General features: G+C 36.4%; 1 protein-coding gene across 1 annotated transcript in view; it reads right to left on the reverse strand.

Annotated features, from left to right (window-relative positions):
* Positions 1-3,143: 3,143 nt before the first annotated feature.
* The window catches only part of RAB8B (RAB8B, member RAS oncogene family), a 60,008-nt gene continuing 45,518 nt past the window's right edge, over positions 3,144-17,633 (reverse strand). The window contains exons 3-8 of the mRNA XM_063089690.1: positions 16,974-17,034; positions 12,626-12,703; positions 11,589-11,678; positions 10,305-10,370; positions 7,713-7,763; positions 3,144-6,488 (exon numbers count right to left, since the gene is read on the reverse strand). Coding sequence (XP_062945760.1) covers positions 6,396-6,488; positions 7,713-7,763; positions 10,305-10,370; positions 11,589-11,678; positions 12,626-12,703; positions 16,974-17,034 — 439 coding nt within the window. The 3' untranslated portion in view covers positions 3,144-6,395. The remainder of the gene's footprint in view (positions 6,489-7,712; positions 7,764-10,304; positions 10,371-11,588; positions 11,679-12,625; positions 12,704-16,973; positions 17,035-17,633) is intronic.

The following is a 17,633-nucleotide window of genomic DNA, read 5'->3' on the forward strand; positions in this document are numbered from 1 at the left end:
ATAAAATAAAATGAAGAAACATGATTTGTTTGGGAACTGAAGTTACTAGTGAGGATCAAAGGAAGGCTGAGTTAAGGCATGACAAGGTTTAAGGCTAGGGAGAAAGATGGGATGGCAAAGGACTTCGTTTGCTGGGCAAAAGGGTTTAGATTTTATTCAAGATTTTACAGTACCATCGAAGCATTACATCTGACAGTGACAGGGTAAGATTCTAGTTTTAAAAGTCTGTCAAACTGGAAAAATCTGTGAAAACTGGATTGGAGGAAAATAAGATTAGAGACTGGGAGACTGGATAGAAGGGGTTGCAGTAATCTAAGCAAAAGAAGAGGAGGCCTTAGCAAAGACAGTGGCAGTAACGATGGGTAAGGGTATAGATTAGGAGATGAAGGAGGAAGGATCTGTAAGACTTGCAGGCTGACTGTTTGGGGATCTAGATAGATGATGATATTTATTATGATGGAGAAAACAGGAGAAAGAACAGGTTTCCCCTCCTGGGATTGGGGTTTGCTAGGGAGGGGGAAAAATAGAGTTGAGTTTCAGTTTCAGGCATGTTGTTTTTGATGTACCTGTAGTAGATTCAAGAGGAGATGACCAGTAGGCAGACCAACTTTGAAGACTGGCCCTCTGCACAGAGTTTGGGGCTAGAGACACACCTGAAAGCTGTATTTCCTGTTGCTGCTGTTCCAAATTACCCCAAATTTAGTGGCTTAAAGCAGCACAAATTTATTCTCTTATAGTTCTGGAGGTCATAAGTACAAAATGAGCCTTACTGGGCTAAAATCAAGGCATTGGGCAGGCTGGTTCCTTCTGGAGGCTTTAGTGGAAAATCCCTTTCCTCACCTTTTCCAGATCCTAGGGGCTGCCCACATTTCTTGGTTCACGGTCCTAGGTATATTGCCTTTTCTCCCTCTGCTTCCGTCATCATATCATTTTCTCCTGACTCTTCCTGTGTCCCTCCCATAAGGACCCTTGGAATTACATGGGGCGCACCTGGATCATCCAGGATAATCTCCCATCTCATGATCCTTAATTTAATCACATCTACAAAGTCCCTTTTGCCATATAAAGTAATATTCACAGGTTCCATGGATTAGGACATGAACATCCTTGGGGGTGAAGACATTATTCAGCCTTACCACAGAAGTTATGAGCATTTAAAGAGCCATGAAAAAGGATGAAATTATTCAGGAAAAGTGGGAATCAGGAAAAAATTGTCACAGGAGCCAAGGGAGGAGAACATTTCTGGGAAGGAGAGATACACTGGTCAAATACTGCCAAGAAGTTATTAGCCAAGGTAAGGACTGAAACTTGCCCACCACTTTTAGCAACTGGGCTTTTGTAAGCACAATGTCAGTGAAGTGGTGGGGGTGGAAGCCAAACTGGAGGTTAAGAAATAAATGGAAAATAAAAAGTGAATGACGATAGTAACTACAGGCAATATAACTATAAAAAACTTAACTATAACAGGAAGAAGAGGAAAAAGAGCAGTAGGTGAAAGAGAGACATGAGACAATGGGTGGGGAAGGTTAAAGATGCTGAGGGGAAAGGAATAAGACAGGATAAGAGTTTGAAGGCCTAAGAGAAAGAGCTGTGAGTTCCCTGAAAAGCAGGATAGGAGTGGGAGGATGAGTCCAGAGAAGAGCCCAAAGTAGGAAGAATGTCTCTGCCGCCGTGAGGAAGGAGGTGAGGATGAAGGTAGACGGACTATAGATTAGGGAGGGAGAGGATGCTAAAGTGGTTTGAGACAGATGCTTTTCTCTGGGAGATGGGAGGTGAAAGATCTGTACTACCAAGAATGAGAGGAAAGAGGTAGGAAGCTTGAGAAGAATAGTGAAGGTATGAAATGGTTGTGGGATGAATGGGAAAGGCTGAAACTGGGAATATGCACAAGTGAAGTGGCAGAGTATCAACAAGGCTGGTGCCATCAAATTGTGTTATTTCCAAGGGAAAACCAAACTACAGAAATTAAATGTGCAAGAACTAAGAAAGAAGGATGATCAATTTAAGGCTACAGGTTCTACAACAGAAAAACCTCAATGTATTCTGAACATTCTAAGTATGAGCAGGGGATCTGGCCATTTTTCCAAGTTTTTAAGCAACTCTAGATCAGATATAAAGTTTGCTAAAACATCTCAAGTCTACCATAGTTTGAATCATACACTTAGATTTGTAGAAACATTTTAAAAATGTAAAATCCATTTCAGAAAGTCATGAGTATTTTCATTATGTAGTTTTTATTTTAGACGAACATTATTATAAAAAAAAAGTTCACCTGGAATAAAATCCATTTAAAAAAAAACAACACACAGCAAGAGTATCAGTACATAGTTAATCAGTTGGCTTAAACAAGATTAACCACATGACAGATCCACTTTATCTTCAGGAGCTTTTCACATTAAGCCATTAGAGCAAAAATAAAATGTTTAAACACACACAGTAGGATAATTCTATGGAAAAACTAGATATTTTCCACTAGAGGCAGGATTTTAGTCAAACAGTTTATGGAATTTTGTATTAAAAGAACTGCAGTATCAGCTGCAAACAAGATAAAACTCATCTCTAAGGCCATAGGAATGAACTTTAATAATTAAATTCACATTTTTAAAAAAAGGTAAGAAAATGAAATAAGTTCTTTTAAGTCTTGGCCACAAGAAATACAATTTCATATGGCACACACATTTCAAAAAGTAAAATAAAATCTGAATATATCCTTAAAATAATTGTTTGTAAATTTTTATTTCTGTACATTTCAGTCACTCAGATTTTTTCATAATGAACATGACACCCATTAATTTTTAGTCTTAAAAAAAAAGACTGATTCTACTGTGAAACTGTGCTAGGATTTGACATTTTATTAGTATGTTCTGTTCCTCTAGGTCCCTCTGCATTAAGGGATTTCATTTCTAGTTATTCCTTTCCACCCCTCATCTACTTTTGGATGTAATTAGAAAAAAGGAATCTTTTCTGTTTAAAAAAAAAATTCTAAAAAACCTGATTGCAGAAATGAGCACGTAAAATTTGAGACAAGTAAACCAATATAAGAAAACGTGGGTTTTAAAGTTTTAAGCTTAGAAGCTCATCTTTAAAGATTAAGAACTAAATTTACAAAGGAATCTAAGTCATGAACTTGAAAAAAATGTCTGCTTAAAAGTATCACTTACTGATTACAAGAAAAACTTTATAAACCTTAATACAGACTCAGCATTCAGAACCTGTAAAATGGAGTTAGAATCTTTTAGAAATTTCTGCAAAAATGTATCTATATTGCACAACTAAATTTATTAATGGAAACAGGGAGATAATACTTTTTTTATGCTATTGAATATAACACATATCTTCTATTCTAAACTAAGATACCTCCTACCTTTCCCAAAGATGCCTTCAGTTCAAAGCAAAACATATAATCTAAATTTTGTTGAATGCTTAAAGGCTGGCTCACTGTTTTTCTACCAGGTATTAGAATACTAGTTAGCTAAATGAGGTATAATTAAAAAATAGTTCTTCAAAGTAAAGAGTATAGTCTTCTGAAAAGTTATAACAAAGAATGCACAAAATGTTCATGTAAATAGTAAGAAACCCTGCAGCATCTACTAACGGATGCACAGGTAGATTATTTTATCATAATCTGTCTGAAGTAAAATATAGCTAAAATAAGTTCCCAGTGAAACATTTTAAAATCAACTGATTTACATGCTACTTACATTTTCATTGTCTGATGCCCCTCAGACTCTTATTTGAAAAGGTCTAGTCTAATCATTGTCAAAAATTAGCCCATTGATAATAAAGTGCAGCCACTGAACCACTAATACTGCTGCAAAAATCTTCATGTACCTTATCCATAAGACCACAAAAATGTTCACAAAAATCTAGATTTCTTGTTTCAGCAGGGAACAGACAATTATTTGTCACTAAACTCATCTACAAATAGAAAAAATAATGCACTGTATGTACATTATTAAGCAAAGTGAAATATGTATTGGGTCATTTTACCATGCAGAAAGTGAATTTTCCTATGGTCTTAGCTCAAATTATATACAATTTAGCAAAGCTAAATGTAAGAAAATAGCAAGGACAATTTATATCTACATAACAGAGCATATACTCCCAATTTGCTGCTACTTCAAAGAGCACTTTTAGACTCATCTAATTTTTACAGGCTCTTTCAAAGGGAAGTTCATGGAGACTAGTTATTAACCCATATAAGACAAAAGAAGAGAAACATTCTGTTAAGGAAAAAAGAAAAAACAAAAGCTAACCACAGAATATGTCAGTTTTGGTTTGCGGACAACCCCTGAGATATAAACCAAAGTGTTAAGACACCAAATAGAGGTAAATTATTAAGAGAATTACATTCATACATGGTGTCATAGCACTTGCCTTTTAGACAGTACTTTGTTACCATCCAGAAAGCTTAACTGCTTGGATTTTCTTTTTAGAAAATGAGTGAATACAAGATGTTTCTAAGAAATTATTTTTTCTTTTCCAATATTTGTCTAATTTGAAGATGGTAAACTTATAATCAATTTTCAATCATGAAGGTACTGATTATACTGGGACACAACAGGTGACTTTAAGCCTATATGTAACTACAAAAAAAAAAAAAAAATCAAGGAGGCTGAAATTTGTCAACAATAAGTTTAGTGTATTCATCAAAAATAGCTCTGGTATATTTGCAGCTACTGAATTGTTCATAAGTTTTCAAACAAGTAGTAAAGGTTGACTGGTTCAAGCATTCCTATTATATATCTTAATTTGAAGCAAATTAAGTGATAACAAGCAATCCATTTTTACTTCCATATCTTGTCCTTAACTATCAAGCATGATAGCCTTTGTGAAGCAAAATAGGCATAATGGGAAAAATAATTATTAACAGAATTCATTTCCCTAATCATCTCTTTATTATCCCCTTCTGTGTTATGACAGTGAAGGCTAAATAACAGCAATGACATAATAATCTGAATTTGGCACATAAATTAACACTAAATACTTTTTTTTTTTTATGTGATGGTTTTATCTACAAAAGGTATAGCAGTACCAGTGTTTGGTAAGAAAGGCAACTAAACTTTTGGTTGGCTTTGGCCCAAATGACTGGACCAAGTTCCACAGCAGTGAACCTAAACAGATGGAACTGGATTCTACACATTCAACAATAGCTGTTTTAAAACTGAAACTTTGATCATATATTCTCTAATGAAAAGGCGAGACTTTCCTAGAGGATGCACTAGGTCTAATTACTTTTATTTAAAAAAAAACCCCGCCCCCCCCAAATAAAAACAGAACCAAAAATCATTATTTTCACCATTACCAAGAGCTATCTCTATTAAATTTATATCAACAGGTTAACCTCTCTCCCTCTAGGTAAGCTTTCTGCAAACTAAAATGTAACTTTTGTTAACTCTTGCAGACAGGGATTATGATAGGAATTCGATATTACAAATAGCCAGCAAGCTAAGGGGTAAACCTAAGAAAATATATAATACATATTCTGATGTTAGATGCTGAAATAAAACCTTAAATGATACATCTCTCTGCCTGTGTAAAATTTTACCTTAAAAGGTTCACAGATAGAAACAGACAACAATGTTCGAATAACTGAGGCATTACTGTAAGTCAAACATGAGAAGGAATAGCAAATACAAACCCCAGGAAAAGTGAGATTATGGTGATTTCCAAATTCAGTTTCTATAGATTAGGCATAGGTAATCAATTTAAAAAGTGATTCATTCAGCTACTCAGACCCTGGCAAAATGGTCAGGAATGAAGCAAAGCTCTTAATCTGAGGAAATGAAGAAATGAAGAAATTGTGGCCTCTGATGAATTGATGGGCATTTTAATGAATTTTTTAAAATAAATTTTATCGGAATTTAAGATTCTTATTTAAGAAATCACAAATCAAAGCCCTTAAATTAAAACTACTAATGCAATAACATTTGGCTGTATGAACCAGACCAAGTTTCCTTTTAGTATGTTAACCTGTTTTAAATGTTCTGCTCTCTTTTAAACATCCCCAAATGTACACATTTCTCTAGAACTTCATGACACAACAGTGTGCAAATATGATTCTAAGATTGTGCTATAATAGGGAAAGGCTAACACTGATGTGCAAAGTGAAAAAGAAAGATAGCAGCTTCTGCAACAGGCAATAAAATAAAGAAAAAACAAGTTAGGTCCTGCATGTGTCTCCACTTCATTGCTTCCAGGTTTGAAAAAAGGAGCCTATTCTTTTGCTAGGTCATGAGGCTGGAATCCACTTGACATTCTGTGTCGAGAGGTCTAAGTTCAGTGGTGCTCTCAGCAGCAGCCGGGCCGTGTGATTCTGAGGCTGGGTGACCTGTGCTTTCAGAGAAGCAGGAAAGGGCCCTGGAGGTGTGCTGCAGTCTCTCAGAAAGAGTTCATCAAAGTAGAGAACAACGGAAGAAACTGGTCTTCTTTGATCGATTTTCTGTTATTTTCACTGGTCCGCCTGCCCCTGCTGAATTGCTGTCATTCTAAAATATAGAAGATAAAGTTACTAAGGAAATGAAAGTTTCATGGTTTAACCCCAATAACCTAGAAAATAAAAATAACAAACCAGACCATATGAAATGTGTATTGTAGTAAAATGTTTATTCATTAGAGTATTTTATTAAAAAGGAAATTAGTTAAGCTCCAATGTTATCTTTTTCTTTGGAAACAGTGAATTAAAACCAGAAAAATGTCCTTAGATAGCACTTTTGATGTTAATAATACATTAGATAGAAAGCTCCTATTTCTAGTTCAAAGAAATTATAACCAATGGAGTATAAAGTTTCAAGGGTAATGATGGAAACAGTGTTAAGATACTGATATAGACAATCCTGTCAGAGGTAAGCAGAGTTGGTAATATAAGGTATACAATTATATTCAGGACTTGGGTTAAAACAAATATTCAAGGCTGTCCTAATGGTTCATCATACTTTAGCAACTTCAAGATCATAATTATATAGATAGAGATATCTGTCACATGAAGACTGAACTATATAATTTCATGGCAAAAATGTAATTTGTACCATTATTATTTTCATTATTCTGATAAAAATTCAACTAAAGACGACTTAAAGAGTCAGCTGAAAAAACTGAAACAGCTGCAGTTCAGAATAAGAACCATAAGGAAAGAGAAATAAAAATAAAAATTCAACCAGATGAATATCTAAGTCAGGAAAAAAATGAATTTAATGTGTGCAGTGGATTGAATTATGTCTCCACAAAACTCACAGAAGCTTGAATTGTGTACCCCAAGTTTTATGTATTAGAAACTTGGTCATCACTGTGACTGTTAAGAACGTGGGAAATCCTAATATGTAACTGAAAGCTGGAGCCTTGAAGCTGTGATTAGATTGTAGGATCAAACTGTAGTGAATGGATTAAAACTGGTGGTCAGGGGCGTGGTTCTGAGGGCTATAAAAGAGAGAGGAGAGTTTGTCTTTCTCTCTGCTCTCTCTGCTTCCACCATCTTACAATGTGAGATTCCTGGGACACTACTGCCACCACTAGATGGACTTTGGACTTCCGAGACTCAGAAACTGTAAGCAATAAATTTTGTTCTTTATAAATTACCCACTTCTGTGTATTTTGTTATAAGCAATAGAAATGGACTAATACAATGTGATATATTATAATCAAGCCTATGCTTTTTATCAAATGCCAACTTAAAAAGCAGCATAATGGAAATAAAAATGATAAGCAATACAAACCATTTTTCTGTTGAGTTTTGTCATTATATCTCGTGCAAGTGTAAAAAATGCCTAAAGGTAAAACAAAAATTTTCATTATTATATATTCATAATATATTTAAAAACAGAAATATAGAATTTTTCATTATTTCTTCATAAATATATTACTTTAAAGTTTTTAATTGAGAAAAGACCATAACTGTAATCATAGTATGCATATGAATGTTGTATGCTCTTTTAAAATTATTCCATAAACGTTTTCTAGTGTTATCAAACTGTTATTCATTCATCAAATATTTTCTTCACATAATATCTGGCACAAGTTCCTAATATGACATGTGCAGAATTATGAGTAGCTTCCTCAGTACACCAAGAACAAGACAGAGCCTCTAAGCCACCCCCGCATCCCCGGAGTGGGGCACAGTGCCTGGTCTGGTGTAGGAGATGCTGAATATCTGTTGAATGAATGAATGAATGATTATGTATCACCCTATAGCTCTAAAATCTGTCTTTACAAAAACCCCTACCTTTTATTTCTGACATCCTCTTTCAAATTACTTTCACTCTTATACCTAAATATGTATAATTTTCTGTGTCTTAATACTGCAAAATCCCCACAATTCCTGGAGTTCAGCTAAATTCCCCACCATGGAAATCAGTTCAAATGGAAGCAGTACAAATCAGCTTGATCTCAGTAATATTTTATTCGTCCTGTCTCCTGACCCAAACAAAACATTTTTTAAACCCATCATTACTTTGCTTTGTTTCTACAGAACCAAGAAGTCTTAAACCTTCTTCAGTTGACTCTATACTAAACTCACTGTTATGTCAGCCTCTTTGTTCCCAACCACTCCTGATCCTCAAAAACTATTCAGGAAAAGGATGCTTTCCAATCCAGTTAAATAGAAACAATATGAAAACTACCTATTATTACTCATTGTCAGTGTCTCACTGTCACACTGATCTCTGATGAGTCTAAGTTTCTAAATAAGTCCATCTAGTTTTTATGAGGGTAACCATACTAATTTAAAGCTCTGGGAAAACTGCTAACTTCTGTGGAACACCTGGCTAGAATAAGCAGCTCAGGCAACTCCCAGCTTTATATTTCCATAACTCAATGCTCTCTCTAAGCCAAAGCTGTGATTAGGGTGCACATACTAACAGAGACTAAGCCTGCTCCCTTAAGCCAGGGTATGGAGTTCACTCCTTGGAAGCAATCCCATGTGGGTCATCTTAGTGAGCATGCTTTTCTCCCATCTCCATCAAACTGACTTAAGAAGCTCCCCTTTTCTGATGGAGAAATATCCTTTAGTGGAGAGCAGAAGGAAGCATTTTTCTGCTTATCTATGCTTTTGTAAATAAATCAGTAAAGACTTCCTGTTTCCTAACACCCATTAGCCAACCTGAAAAAATGAGTGTTAGTTATTTAAAACAAAAAAAAAAAGTTCTAGGGGCCAGCCCATGGCTCACTTGGGAGAGTGTAGTGCTGATAACACCAAGGCCACGGGTTCGGATCCCTGTATAGGGATGGCCAGTTAGCTCACTTGTGAGAGCATGGTGATGACAACACCAAGTCAAGGGTTAAGATCCCCTTACTGGTCATCATTTAAAAAAAAAAGAAAAAAAAAGTTCTGGTCAGTGTCAACTGGCCAATAAATTCAGTTAAGTCTCACTTTTTAGCCATTATGTTATGATGAACAGCCTAAGAAATCAAATGTTTAAGAGACCATCAGTATTGAGTGAATTACATTAACACATATTACATGTATTATTTTAATGATCAGTTTAAGAAACGTTTTTGGAAAAAAAAATACCATCAACAATTTTGCCCTTGGTGAAGAAAACCTATTCTTAGAAGACCTTAGATGATTTGGTTTTCTTTAACAGCTAACTTAATGAAAATTTATTAAAGCTACTCTCTGGTAAGCACACTTTATTTCTATTAAATGCCATTGTGTTACAATGTATCATGCTTAATCTACTTCAAATGTATACACTAAGGGAATCTGTTCAATAAACTAAGAGTTTAATTCTCTCTTGAGAGAGTACAGACATGAATGTAATTTAACTCTTCTGCTACAAGCTACCATAGGATGACATGAATAATGACAAATGAGCAGAGGACACTTCTTGGTCTGCTAGTCCAGGATTTCAGCTTCCCAAATAAAGGGCAAAACTGAACTTTAAACTGAACTACTATAGTGGATTTTTTTTTTTTTTTTTAAAAAGATGACCGATAAAGGGATCTTAACCCTTGACTTGGAGTTGTCAGCATCACGCTCTCCCGAGTGAGCTAACCAGCCATCCCTATATGGGATCCGAACCTGTGGCCTTGGTGTTATCAGCACCACACTCTCCCGAGTGAGCCACGGGCTGGCCCACTATAGTGGATCTTAACTGAGCAATCTTCTATAACCCATATGGAGGATGGATGCTAGAAATTCAACAATCAGAATCCACATGAAAGTGAGAAGCGTGAAAGTGCATGAAATGGAGGTGGGTCAACACAAGGCATGCACTAGGTCAGAAGATACCAAGGCTTTGAGAGTTGCTTAAATACAGGCACCTAAGCACTGGTGCTACTACACAAGTCTCCAAATGTTTCCTTCTTACCTCCTCTACATTTGTACTGGATTTTGCACTTGTCTCCAAGAATTTAATCCCATAGTCAATTGCTAACTGAAAAACAAACAGAAACATTTAAATTTAGGGAAAGTTGCTTGAACATATAAAGCATTTATATATTTTTAGGTTTTTGAAATACCCAAAGGCAGGTCAGAACTCCTGTTCTTCTCAAATTTCTTTGCTTTCTTTTATTGCATTTGGAATTTAATAATTTAACTTGAAATCATCTTAAGGAAAATGGTATAACTTCCATTTAAAACACAATTTAAGTGTTTTCCATTGTATTTTTTGTTCTCTAATATACTTAACAAGAAAAACTATCAGATAGATTCTCACCCCTGCCATTACCTTGGGATTCATTTGCCCCTTTTATCTCCTTCAAAAGTACAATTCTTCAACTGACTTTTAATTATTTTTTTAATAAATTTGTCCATAATGGAACAAAAGCCTAAATACTGAAGTATTCATTGCTTTGATTTTTGTTGATTGAGACAAATTGTGAACTAGTCCATACTTCCATCACTCCGAAAAAGTTCCCAGTTCATTTACAACACTAACCTTAAGTGAATGTTTTTAAGGGAAAAAAGTTTGAAGTCAGATTGAAAAATAAAATGCATTTTGTATGTATCACTAAAAACAAGGCTAAAGCAAAATTCCAAGAGTTAAAAAGTGAAGACTCGAAGTTCAATTTAGAAAATGCCATATTAGTAAATATGTACATAAAATAAGTTCTTTTGCTTCACAGGACACAAAACAGAGACATGCCTACACATGACCTATAAATTACGTCCACAGCTGGATCAGTTACAGGGAGTTTATCCATAACGACCTAAATCTAATGTGTAGTAAAACAGTCTTAGAAAAGACAATGAATTGTAAAATGATTACTGTTGAAACTTCACTTATCCTATTACTTTTTCCCAAAGAGAATGAATTACTTTAACTTCAAAACTGGGTATTTTCACACAGATCTGTGCAAAATAGCCTGAACTCTAAACTGCAAGACTCTTAAAAAGGACCAATTTGTATCACTCAGAAAACATTAGCAAATTCTTTAGGAATGAGTCATGACCACACAGTATATGGAGTTGGATCACGAATACTAATTCACACCATTCAAGTATGGCTTACATCTCTTTGTTGTTGATATGCAATTTTAAAGAATTAAAACATAGATATTTTAAAAACTTAAATCGATAATAAAATAATACCAAGAAAATAAAGGCTTAATGTGAGTAGATTCCAATCTTTATCCATTTAGTTCAAATTTACCTTCTCCCCTCTTTCTTTTGACACTTGTCTTTTGTCATTCATATCACATTTGTTACCCAGGATCATTCTTTCAACATCTGAAGAGGCATGCTGCAGGGAGAAAACAGTATGCTATAAAAACAGCCTGAGAAAAATCAGTTATTCAATAGACAAATCCCAACCTTTCAGAAACACATCCATGCATTTAATAATAAGACAACACAAGTCCTGATTCAGAGAAAAAGTTTAAAGATGGGAGAAGGAGAAAAGCTACAGCCTAAGAGCCTTCACAGAGCCTGTGCAAACCATTTTCCCAAGGGCTCACAATCATTCTTGTGTCTTTTTTTTTTGCACATGAATAAGCAGAAATAAAACTTATGATTATCTAATGACAAAACTTCCAAATATTTGTTTCAAAGAAGGAAAAGAACTTGCTACTGAGTGACCAAGTGAAGAAGGTATTTTATTTATTTAAAAAATAAATTCATGTGGGTTAATATAAACGTGTATAAAATTATTTCAGAGTCAGACTTCTTTCTTAAATGTCAAAGACATTAAAACAATCTTAATAGCAATTATTCCGGAATTGAACCAAATTTCAAATATCTCAGATGGAGAAAATATTAGAAGGGCAAAATGTTAGATGGGCGAAAAGCTGCTGGAGTAAAGATATATTTATGCCAGTCAAACAGCATGGTGGAATAGCTAGAACCTGGGAAGCAGATGCTTTAATTCTGGCTCTACTTTTTAAAGGCTGTATGAGCACAGGCAAGTTATTTCTTTCTGGCCTCAGTTTCCTAGTGTGTAAAATGGGGTCTTGGATTAAATTGTTTCCAAGATCCGGCCAGAGTTTCAATTCTGTAAAAATTCTCCTCTCTCCCACCCCCTCAGTAGTCAGACTGGCAGCACTAGAGATCTAGCCCTTTACGGAACTCCTCAGCCCAGCCTGCCCAAGCCCTACTTCTTAGTAGTTCCAATGCCTCTGAGAAAGTCAGAAGGGGCCTTTTACAAGCACCCAGCAGGACTTCTTGCAGGTATCGTTCTCTTTCCATACATACCTCCTCAATGTTTCTTATCCAATTTTTAATATTGTCAAAAGATTTTTCATTTGTGATGTCATAGACCAGCATAATTCCCTGTAAGAGGTAAAAAAAAAAAAAAAAGATCTTTATTTAGTACTTTATATAAAGTTATAGTATATAATGTCAATGTACTCCTTCCCTCCAGAAACCTTTTGTTTGTTCTTTCTTTGTCTTGAAAAGGGGGTTCATAATAAATTTGAAAAGTACAGAGAAGTAAAAATAAATAAGTTCTTTCATGGTTTCATCACCTAAAGAAATAAAAACCTCTGTTAACATTTTTATTGTTAACCTCTAATGAATTAGTGATTGCAGTAAAGGTGATACACCCTTTCTACCTGACTGCACTTGATAACAATCAGTACCAACTGGAGCTGAAAGTGTTTAAGTTAAAACAGAGATAACATTGAGAGTAAGCAGTAATCACTTCCATTGTGAACTTGTTTATTCCAAGTAGAAACCGTCTTGCTTTTTACTCTTCTACTAAGATTGAGACCACACTGCTTTAAAATTATTTCTTTTTATATAGTCTGATCAAAATGTTGCTATTTATCTAAGTAAATAACAGACACTTAAAATATAATGCATCTGTTATACCGGTTAAATGAAAAGCATAGTCATATTTTTAAAGACCCATATCTGGTATTTCTAGAAGGTTTATTTTTACCTTGCAAATGTTTCAACTAGCATCTGAATGCTAACTATTCCAAAATCAATTTCTTTGGTCCACACTCCTGTACTAAGTGCTACAACCACTCACTTGTCCATCCATTCAACAAATATGTAGTGAGCACACAGTAATGTGCCTGATACTAGGTTTTATCAGCAGTGAACAAGATAGACAAGGTCCCTTCCTCTTGTGGATGGCTAGCAAAGAAAACAATGAACCAATAATTATACAATGAGTTATGATTTTGACAATTGCTATGAAGAAGTCCGGGGAGCTCTGAGCACATACGCTAGTGATGTAATCTAATCTGGTTGAGAGGCTGGAGTGATCAGGGAAGGCTTCCTTAAGAAAATGATATTAAAGTCAAGGCCTGAAGTGGGCAAAGGGGTTGGGGCTGGGGTGAAGAGGGGAAGTCCACAGTGCATGGGAAATAGTAGAAACATTATAAATATCTCGCAGACATTGAAGGTCCAGAGCCCACTAGACTGAGTGAAAGTCAGCTGGGCAAGAGTACACAGATCTAATGGGAAAAGGGCACGAGATGAGGCAGAAGAGGTGGCAGGGGACAGATATGCCTTAGAGACAGACCACTGTCCAGACATCGGCTGCTAGATAGCCCCTGCAGTCACTGCAATGAACCAATAATTATACAAAAATTACTTAATTTACAACTAAGTAAAACATGAGATTGCCTTCGTCCCCTCTGAATCCTCTTTTCGTCCTTGTACTATCATTTTGGTGAAGGGCAATACAGCCCATCCAGCAGCCCAAGCAAGCACATGGGAGTTATCTCTCCGCCCATAGCTAATCAGTCACTAAGTCCTGTAGACCCAATGACCTCAAAATTACCAGAATCTGATCCCTCCCGACACATATGACCTCAATCAGATTCTCATCAATTAGCCTTTACTTGGATTACTGTTAAAATCTTTAATTGATCTTCCTGCTTTCATTCTTAACCTCCTCTAATCCATTTTCCATAAGGGCACCTGAGTTATCACTTCATTGCTCAAAATCCTTCAGTACCTCTTCATTACGCTCACAATTAAATTAAAATTCTTTAGCTTGGCAGGCAAAGTCCTTTGGGTCTGGCCTCCAACTTTATAAGTAAATATAAAATATAAGTAAATATAAATCATATAAAACATATATATGTGGGTACTTCAAAAAATTTATCAAAACATAAAATTGAAGGATAATATGAATCTTCCCATGAAGTTTTACAAGTACCTTTGTACACACACAAAGTAATCCAGGAAATTGAACATCAACAGAAGTTATCTCTCAGGGTGATGGAAGTTTGGATGGTTTCTTGGGATTTTCAAAGTTTTCTATACTACCTGTATCCTTTTTGCAAGTGGAAAAATATATGTTATTGTTTAAATAAAAACAATGTTCTCCTCTATCCTTCCTCGTCCCAGCCTCAAATGCAAATGCTTCACTTTGGCTACATGGTATAAAGAAGATTTTACAATTCTCTCAACTTTTTCTTAAAAAAACTCAGAGTAGAGAACTGTATACTTAAAAATGGTTAAAATGGTAAATTTTAAGTTAAATCCACAATTTAAAAAAGTGGATTCTGAATAATTCCCAATTCAAAGTGTTTAGCTGTCTAAAATTAACCAAATAACTGTCATAGCTCTACTATCCTTTGGGCTGTATGAAAATCTTCATCATTTACATGCCTTTGGCATGAAATTTGGACTGGATGAACAGTCTTGATCATTTACATACCATGTCCATCACGGCCTTTCACTTCACTTGGTTAGCACAGAAAGTGTGAACACCATGTTGTATTAAGAACATAGGCTCTGGTACATTTCAAGATAGCCAGAAAAGAGGATCTTGAATGTTATAACCACAAAGAAATGATAAATGTTTAGGTGATAGATATGCTAACTATTCTGATTAGATAATTATAACAATCCTCAAATATAAATTAAATAACCCATGTCAATGACCTCTTTCCTCATACCATAAACTAGAGCTGGACATCCCAGTGAAACATGTACTCCACATTCTCAGTGTTTCTGCCCACTCTCTACTGAAAATAAGTGTGCAAACAGCACCAACACATCACTCCCAGAATGCAAAAAACTGGTCAAGAAAGGCCTGTGTGTCTAAGATGCCACTTCAGAATTACCTGTAAACTACGCCAAGTCATCCCTGCTAAGATTTTCTTTTTACCCCTAAAATTGTTCATGGGGGAAACAAACAAACAAATGTCTTTCTGGCACACACAAGTCCCTTCCTTTTGATTCCAATCTAAGCAAAATAGAGAGCAGGTGGCAACTGTCTTTATTAAAATGATGACCCTTTACAATCTTAAAAGTATTACAGTAGGAATGTGGAGAACACATACATATAAAATGGTTAGTGGTATGCTACAGCTTTAAAAAGGAATCCCCAATCTTTTTGTGGGGATAAGTTACTGATACTCAAATAATCGAGGGTGAGTGGCAGTGGAGGAGGAGGGGAGGGCAGCAGGATAAAGAGGGACCTGTGGGTTCAGATCACATCTTCCTGGAGGCAAGGGGACAGTGATCACCCCTACGGCTCTGTACCCTAGCACCACTCCCAGAAGTCCAACAGTCTTTTAAGCAATGAGCTGGGGATGATGGAGGCTGGTTCTCCACAATCTACCAGGTTGGGCTTCATGATTCCAATGGCTCAACCTTCCAAGACTCTCTGAGCATACTGGGTTTCATCATAATTCAAGGCTCTGACTTGTGGTTAGCTTAAGCCTAAAAGCCAGATGTAAAGCCATGGTCTGGGCCTGATGTTCCACACATAGCTCAGCATAGCTCTGCTTCTTTTTTTTTTTTTTTTTTTCTCGTGACCGGCACTCAGCCAGTGAGTGTACCGGTCATTCCTATATAGGATCCGAACCCGCGGCGGGAGCGTTGCCGCGCTCCCAGCGCAGCACTCTACCGAGTGCGCCACGGGCTCGGCCCAGCATAGCTCTGCTTCTAAGCTGCCAAATTCACCACTGTACTCCCAGCACCACAAAGGTTCTGCCCAGAGCCAAATAGCGATACAAATGCATTGAACAGATGAAGCACCTTAGGATGGAAAGGAACCAAATGATGAACTTATAATAATAAGGATAAGGCCAGGATGCAGCAAAGAAGAACTCGGTAGTCAGGATTCACCAGATTCTAAGCCTCAAAGACCCAGAGATCATTTGGCTACTTCCTGGCCAGCTGGCAGAATGCTGGTCAAGCATACCCCAGAGAGATGAGCCAGGAGCAGTGAATGTTGTGGAGGTGGTGAGAGATAAGGGATGCTGGTGGCATGGATGAACGACGAGAGCGTGAGAGAAAGAAATACTTAGTCACAGGGCATGTGGTTTGCTAAGACTGCCAAAAAGCATTAATAAAAGGAAAAATAAAAATATATAATCACCTCAGAATATGTGGAGGAGCTCTAGAGCATCTACAAGCTAATCACCTGATTATTATTATGAAAACCAATGGCAAAGTATACAGTTACTAAACATAAACCAAACCAAAAAACGCTTTGAATGTCTGTTTCCACATCAAAAAATTTATTTTTCTCCATTGTACCAGACTCTGGCTTGAATCCTATAATCTTGGCAAATAAATATTCATGTTTTACTTCCACCTGAAGAATTACAAAACCCTAAAATACACTCACCATGGCTCCTCTATAATATGCCGTCGTGATTGTTCGGAATCTTTCCTGACCCGCTGTGTCCCTAAAATGTGAAACAAAGGAGGGGGTGGTTTTAAAAGTCATCACCAGCATCACTGAAGAGAGACCACAAGTGGTAGGAGATATAATTCTGGTCCGCTCACAGTGCAGTGGGCACAGGGGAAAGGGGAACGAGACACAAAGGAACCCACTGTGCATCTGTGAGCTGGAGGTGGTGGTGGCCACAGGAGCTTGGCAGGAGCGCACAATGACTTAGATGAAAAACTTGGACCTTGATGATAAAAGCAGCAACAGGAAAACACAGGCCCTGCTAAGAACTGGCATGTTATATCAGTTGAACACATGTGGGAGGGAGCAGGAAATAGTTCTAAATTCTTAGACTCCCAGAGGTAGTTACAATCCTTTTCATAAGTGCTTAATAATTAAGGCATTCTACTTTCTTGACTGAACGTCTGATTCCTGTACAAAGTAAGCAGTTGAGCTGGACTTACTACTGTGTATGTTCTGCTCAGCATAGTACAATTGAATGGCTCTCCTCAAGAACTTTTTTAGCTATGGAGCCCATGATTTCATAGGAGCCAGGAGTTCAATGCATGTCAATACTTGACAATGTTTTCAAAGCCTTTTAACAATGAACCACGC

Source organism: Cynocephalus volans, chromosome 3 (assembly GCF_027409185.1).
Source record: "Cynocephalus volans isolate mCynVol1 chromosome 3, mCynVol1.pri, whole genome shotgun sequence".
NCBI lineage: Eukaryota > Metazoa > Chordata > Mammalia > Dermoptera > Cynocephalidae > Cynocephalus > Cynocephalus volans.